At 35.3% G+C, this 7,135-nt stretch overlaps 2 protein-coding genes across 3 annotated transcripts; both read right to left on the bottom strand.

Annotated features, from left to right (window-relative positions):
- Positions 1-430: 430 nt before the first annotated feature.
- Positions 431-2,370, bottom strand: LOC118060663 (protein PHLOEM PROTEIN 2-LIKE A9-like). Of its 2 annotated transcripts, none has more exons than XM_035073925.2 (4): positions 2,214-2,370; positions 1,413-1,557; positions 1,105-1,190; positions 431-931 (listed from the first exon to the last, which is right to left on the bottom strand). In XM_035073925.2, exons 2-4 carry the CDS (start codon positions 1,452-1,454, stop codon positions 544-546), a joined length of 516 nt encoding a protein of 171 aa, XP_034929816.1. In that variant the 5' UTR covers positions 1,455-1,557; positions 2,214-2,370; the 3' UTR covers positions 431-543. The 2 variants fall into 2 exon arrangements, with proteins under 2 accessions (XP_034929816.1, XP_073259833.1); XM_073403732.1 differs by having other exon boundaries at positions 1,413-1,576; positions 2,215-2,366.
- A 1,440-nt stretch (positions 2,371-3,810) lies between these two features.
- LOC118060666 (uncharacterized protein C12B10.15c) lies at positions 3,811-6,604 on the bottom strand. The gene is made up of 4 exons (XM_035073927.2): positions 6,283-6,604; positions 6,092-6,184; positions 4,920-5,101; positions 3,811-4,105 (listed from the first exon to the last, which is right to left on the bottom strand). Exons 1-4 carry the CDS (start codon positions 6,446-6,448, stop codon positions 4,043-4,045), a joined length of 504 nt encoding a protein of 167 aa, XP_034929818.1. The 5' UTR covers positions 6,449-6,604; the 3' UTR covers positions 3,811-4,042.
- Positions 6,605-7,135: the final 531 nt, after the last annotated feature.

The following is a 7,135-nucleotide window of genomic DNA, read 5'->3' as shown; positions in this document are numbered from 1 at the left end:
CCCTTCTCGTTTCTTCATCGCTTCTTCTCCAGAGCAATGGATGCAGAAGCCAAATCTTCAGCTGCTGCTGGCTTGTGCAGCTGCAATTATAAACCAAAATTCTCTTGGAAGATGCATAATAAATGTTACTTGATCAATATTCTTCTGTCCATAAAAAAGTCAAATGTTCAACAAAACTTACATCCTGGTGATGTCCTAATCAATGATTTTCTATGTTTCCTAGGCAATAACTGCGGCAAGGAAATTAGAAATGGCTCCAACGAAGATAAGAGAAATCTAGTTTTGAATATTTCTAGGCAACACTTCTCCACAAAAAAGTCTATAGGTTAGGCAGGTTAATTAGAGAGGAGGGAGAGTTATCCATTATAATATGAACCAAAGTCCAGTGGACTTTGCTCTTAAATTCTGGAAAACGATAGACTATAGAATCTTGCAGATTCAATCGCAGGATTTTATTATGTATTACAGATTTTTTTTTCTTGGATTCATAAGAACATTTCACCAAAAAAAAAAATCTTTCGGATACATTTGGCCATAATAACTCTAGGGTGGTAAATCTGGCATTTTTTCAACTACAGCCTCGTGAATTCGTAAACCTCCCTTCCATCCTCCCGACCACAATTCATAGAATCCGAAGTAGAGTGTGGTATCTTGAGCATTTTCTGGAACTTCAAACTGAAACTTGCCTAAAGGAACTTCCTTTACGCCATCTACCTGCACATCTTCCAGGTTGATTCTTGCCCATTTGGCGATTCCTTTCTTCCCTACCTTAGCCATCATGAAAGCAGGAGCTTCTTTCCAACCAGATCTGTCTTCTGCCATAGATATTTTGAAGCTCAGTGCATACCTCTCCCCTTTCGATAGGGGTTTTGGGGTTGAGCCCTCTATTTCAAGCCAGACTACCTTTAGCAACCCTGCAGGGTCATCCGTCCTGTAATTTATGTGTAGGACGTGTGCATCAAATGTGCTCTAAGTCAGAAAATTCCTGTTCTGTTATACTTTTCTCCATATCATTGATTATTAAACAGTTCTTAAGAATTGTAATTTTATTTCTTTCTCAGAAAAAGACAGCACTGAAATTGAATAAAGGAAAATTATCAGTACCCTTTCTCAGGCATCGTCCAATAATCTGGGTTGCTACTCCAAGTGATGTGCAATCCCCTTGGCTTAAACCTCCACCTACCCGTATGCTGTAAACATAAAAACCATTCTAGCCCATCAATAACACCATCATTTCCAGTCTTCAGTGATAGTCTTGCATGCATTTTCATTTTAACAATAATCAAGGACAATCAAAGTGGAATGAAATGACCTAAATCCCAAGTTTGTTTATAGAAATGTTTAATCCATGGGAGACTGCAGCAAACAAAAACTACTTAAGAAATAGAGTTACTTTTAATAGCATATCCAACCTCGTCATATTCCACTTCTCCAGGATCAGCTGCCTCTGACATCTTGAGAGCAAATAAAGAAATCTATGTACTAATATCGGTTCTGAGAGAATGCCATGAATCCTTATGAAGCCTTTATATCCAGGGAAATGGAGAGAATCTTCATCTGTTCATCAATATTTTCCAGTCAACACAAGGACATTAAAACAATCTCAACCACAAAAGGGAAAAGACAAATTCGATTTAACTTTGAAACGAAGGAATCGTGTAAAATGTAGTCGACTTTATCACGGAAAATAGTATAAGAATATATTTGGTATCTCTAGTTATAAAACCCGACCAGCTAATTAACTCAGTAAAATGATTGAGTCACGAATCTGATGGGTTGACCCGGGTCAACCCGAGTCAATCCAGGTCAATCCTAGTCAAGCACCTATATCAAGTATTCTTTTACTCCCCCGGAACAGTACTTTGATTGAATTCACATTCATATTCATTCTGGATATAGGTCTTGAAATGTAGTTACAAATCTTGTGGTAGGAAACAGAATAATTCATTTAACATGAAACTCAAATATGAATCACCACTTCCATGAGTTCTTTCTTTTTCTAAAGGTGCTAAACTAGGACTGCTACACCTGCATTTGCCTTGTGTATGATTCTTAAATAGGTCTGGGCTAATTCACCATTCACGGAAATTCGCATGCGTCTCTCTAAAAGACGAAGAAAATAGAACATATACTCAATCACTTATGCTTCTGGTTTTTACTAAGCATGTACAAATAGCTTGGACATAAATATCAACATAGGAGAGATAAAGCACCTGGAGAAGTAGCACCAGCTGGACACCGATATCTCCAATTTAGCTAATAGATCTCTTGGCTGTTCAAAGAGGAAGTAGCTAATAGATCTTTTGGTTGTTCGAGGAAAGACATTAGGTCACAATCTTTAACTTTCCTTTGATATTAGGTGCAGTGTTCAATAAAATTATTACATATATAAGCTGGGTCTCAACTGTATTCACTCGGGTTAGCTGAATCACGGGTTAACTTATCAAATCCATTAAATTTAATTGATTTTTTGTTTTTATCAATTTTTTATTTTACTCGAATTAATTCAACCACCGAATCAATTGATTTTCAAATGGATCCATCAAACCGGTTTGAATTTAATAACTATAATAATAATAATAATATACAAGGTAGAAAAAATATTTTTTAGATAGTAAAAAAGAACTCTTGATTAGATAATTTTTTTGTATAATCAAACTTTATAAAATTTGATTTTGTTTTATTCGAAAATTAACTACAATTTAAACTTTATATGCACACTTAACATCTTCTCAAAGGAAAAATAAAAATAAAAAATGGTGATTATAAATTATAATTTATTTAATGACTAAAGAGCCCCGCCCCTCTTCTTCTTCCTCTTGATTTTCAGTCAAGGGTGTGTTTGTTTGGTAAGTTTCCTCAAGGGACTTTGTTGAAGTTAATGATTCCGTTGCTTCTTTTGATGTTGGATCATCAAAGGCGGGTTTTGCTTCTTCTAGGGTTTTAGGATATGAAGAAGAGACATAGGTTTTGATCAATTGAGGGTTTAAAGAATTTGCAGAGAAGAGGAACCCAATCTTCATTCCACGCACAATTGCTACGCTTCCCTTTGATCCCTCACCAGCCATCAACTCCACCCATAAACCCACAATCGCAATTCAAACGATGAGAACATCCAAAACACCAAATCTGTAGTCCATTTTTTGAAGTCAGATTTGAAAGTTTTCTTCCAATTCTAGCCATCCTGATTCTATCTTAGCCTGATCTAGAACCTCATTTATCATCGTGACCTCAAATTGAAGCACTCACATAGTCTGTTGAATTTCCAGCAGGTATGGGTTGAGTAATCTGCAGTTTTCTGTTTTATTCGCTGTCTGAGCTTGACTTTATCGATTGTAGCTCTAACAAGTTGCATTGGTGAGAGCACGGCTGTGAAGAGCCATAGAATGATATGGTTTTATGAATTCAAGGGAGGCGTCTTTTGCCTTTTCCCAACGATCGACAGGAGAAGTTCGCGTATTGAGAATAGTGGCAGTGTCAATCATAAAGTTGCAGAAGCTTGAACATCTGACACTTGCCCTAAATCATGTCCTAAGAAGTCTAATAACTCAGAGGAGTGCAGAGCACAAGGTTGAGCAACCAACAGCGTTAGCAAATGTAAGGATAAAAAAGAAGCAATTTTCTAATTACCTAAAACACCATTCATTGCGGTCCTGATTTCATGGAAAACAGTGGCAAGAAACTGCAAAGCTCTAACCAGCCTTAATGTTTCAATTTAATGTCTTGAGAATTTGCAAAGAGGAAGGTTTTCATAACTTGAAGAGAGAAGATTGATCTGTCATTTGGTTGATTTTTGAAATTTTTTGTTGATTTAAGATGTAAAGTGCAATTTTTCAAACTATAACGGTAATAACAATTCGGACCAAGCTGCATGATGTGAAATGTAATTTTTCCCACTCGTAATAAAGACAAACTATAAATTACTAATTTTGCACATCCAGGAGTGCTGGAGGGAAAAATCAAAGGACAAAACAGTTGGTGTAGCATGAGAAGTACACTTGGGTAGTAGCAAAATTCAGAAGATGCCCTTCTCGTTTCTTCATCACTTCTTCTCCAGAGCAATAGATGCAGAAGCCAAATCTTCAGCTGCTGCTGGCTTGTGCAGCTGCAATTATAAACCAAAATTCTCATGGAAGATGCATAATAAATGTTACTTGATCAATATTCTTCTGTCCATAAAAAGCTCAAGTGTTCAACAAAATTTACATGCTGGTGAAATCCTAATCAATGATTTTCTGTGTTTCCTAGGCAATTACTGCAGCAAGGAAATTAGAAATGGCTCCAACAAAGATAAGAGAATCTAGTTTTGAATATTTCAAGGCAACACTTCTCCACAAAAAAGAATGCAGTAACTGGCCAGTGTCCATTTCCTTCTAGACTAACAGCAAGAAAAATGAAGACTTTGAGAGTAATGGCTCTTTACTAGCTCGAGCAGCTGCAATCATAATCTATTTCTCAGGATAACTAAAGGTCAAAGGTCTAATATTTTTTAACTCAAACAAAAAGGATAATCAGTTCAGTAACCTAAGATGTTGGTCAAATCCTAAGCAATGGATTCTGTGTTCCAATAAAAATCTGATTTTAAGTTTTTTCAAGAAAACACTTTTGGATAATCAACACCTTGCCAGTGTCTATTTCCCAAATGGACTGAGAGCAAGAAGATGTAAGACTTTGGGCTTAATAGCTCATTTCTGTTAAGTCAATCAATAGCCATACACATAAGCTGTTCACTCACACATCTCTTTGCAGGTTACTTTTCCATTCTCAAGATTTTGTGCCCAAAAAACAAAACAACTATTTGGGTTCTAGTGACAATTTAGTTCGTACATGTGCCCTCTGATCAAAATGCTCAAAGAAAAAGAGAGAGCTGTCAGTGTGTCAACTTTCTATATGACAAAGGGCATTGAAAGGAAACTTACTGCTTCTGCCACAGATAACCAATGGAGGGAACGCACAAAAGCATCAACTTTTGAAGGCAGGCTGTCGTGATTCCAATATGTTATGTTCTCAAATTTTGCAGTTATCTCCCAAGTGTTTGAGTTTTGTTCAGACATGTCAGAAGCTTTTCTCTTGCCAGGACTCTTCTTTCCTATGACAAAGCCTGCAGACAACAATAAGAAATAAGTACCAGCTTGAACTTGTTCTGCAATATTTCATAAACTCATTTGCATCAGGAAACCAAACCATTCTTATGAAATTGAAGGTATAAAAGAACAACCAAGCCTCAATCCTAAACTAGTTGGTTTCTTCTCATTTGTGAAATCAAAAGTATGCAAAAAAAATCTCAAAAACCATCTTGTTTCAGGTCTCTCGATAATGAGATGAACATGCCATAACCATCCTCTTGACTGATTTAAAAACTATTGTGAGGAGATACAATTTAGCCTCCAAAGTAATTGTTTCTAACTTAAAATTCAAAATTTGGGTGTGCATGTGTGTTTGCGTGTTAACATCTGAAGAGATTATGGTGTTCTTTTCTATGTTTCAGTCTTTGAATGAGGTCATAGTTCTTATCAGAGTTTTTTAACCACTCCCCACCCCAATCTATACTTAGTACTACCAGGTAAAAACAATGGTATCTGTATAAATAACTTTCACATTCCAGCTCCAATTGCTACAATAACCCACAAAACACGCTATCCCAATTAAACATGCAAAAACAAAAAAAATATTAATTTGAACCAACATCACAACATTGCCAAATTCTCAATTAATCATAGGATCCACAAATGAGAGAAGAAATACTACCCCTTTGAGGAGGGCTTTGTCACAGAACCACCCAACTCAAAATTTTAAGCTATCAGTTTAACTGCTGCAGCAAAAAGGAGGGCCAAAAACCCTCCAAGTCCAAAGAAACCATTTTACACCATTTCACATAATCAAAAAAAAAATATATATATATATATATATATTATATATATATATATATTGGAAACACCCAAACAAAAGCAATGACTAAGAAAAAAAAACAAGAATCAAACCGACACAAATTATTTCCCACATTGTGCAAGTAAGAAACCATTTTTTCCCCATATTGGATCATAAAAATTGTATAAAAAAAATTTCCGGGGTTACAATATAACATGCTTACCAGAATACCCATCTGGAATAGGAAGTGTGGCACCCTGTAACTTCCTGCCTCTAAAATGAGCTTCCTCAACTTTCATCTCTTCCACTTCTACACCTACAGAAGCACCAAAACACATAGAATTATAAGAAACAGTACATAAACAGAGGGAGGCCAAATGGGCAAACAGGGAAAAAAAAGCTGAACTTACTTACAGGTGGGTTTGGGTTTGAAGTAGTGAGAAACAACAGAAGGGCCATCATATTTGATGCAGCAAGGTAGTAAGTGGACTTTGCCTGTTAAATTTGGGACTTCTGTCTCTGATTTCTTTTGATTTATAGTTCCTGTTATTCCTGCTTTTGAATTTCCATCCAAACCCATTTTTGCTGATTGTTTTCTTGATTTGGATTTCTGATTTGCCCTTGAAATCTTCCAGCCTCTCTCTTTGTGTTTTCTGTTTTCCCGCGCTTTTTCTCCTCGGAAAATGGAAGACAGAGAGCCCTAAACAGAAGGCTAATAGATAGACAGACAAGACAAGGCTGGCTTGGCTTTGAACTTTAGATTCTTGAGGGATGTACGTGCGACTTGTCATCTGCCCAAGACGACACTAAGTCAATGGATTTCTTTCTGATGGGGATCATAAGCTATTATTAATTTATTAGACTATAGTTATGGCCTTATGGGCATTATAAGTTCTTTCTTGCGTTCCAAACGGTGTTGGGATAAAATTTAAAAAAAATAATGTTTAAAATTATTTTTTATATATTTTTAATTTATTTTAATGTGCTAATATCAAAAATTATTTTAAAAAATTAAAAAATTATATCAATATATTTTCAAGTGCAAAACACTTTGAAAAATAATCACTAACACACTTCTAAATACCCCTAAACATAATTTTAAAAACCTGAAACATAATAAAATTAGGATTAAAAGAGCCAAGTCATTAAGAGGGTAAATATAAATTAATTCCAAAAATAATTTAAAAAAAATAATCAAAACAATCTTGTTTTAGTTAAAAAAAAAATCTATAAAATATAATCATTAACATACTACTCCATTTCTAAA

This window comes from Populus alba, chromosome 12, assembly GCF_005239225.2.
Source record: "Populus alba chromosome 12, ASM523922v2, whole genome shotgun sequence".
NCBI lineage: Eukaryota > Viridiplantae > Streptophyta > Magnoliopsida > Malpighiales > Salicaceae > Populus > Populus alba.
The sequence above is the reverse complement of the archived record's forward strand: the minus strand, read 5'-3'. Positions and strand labels throughout refer to the sequence as shown.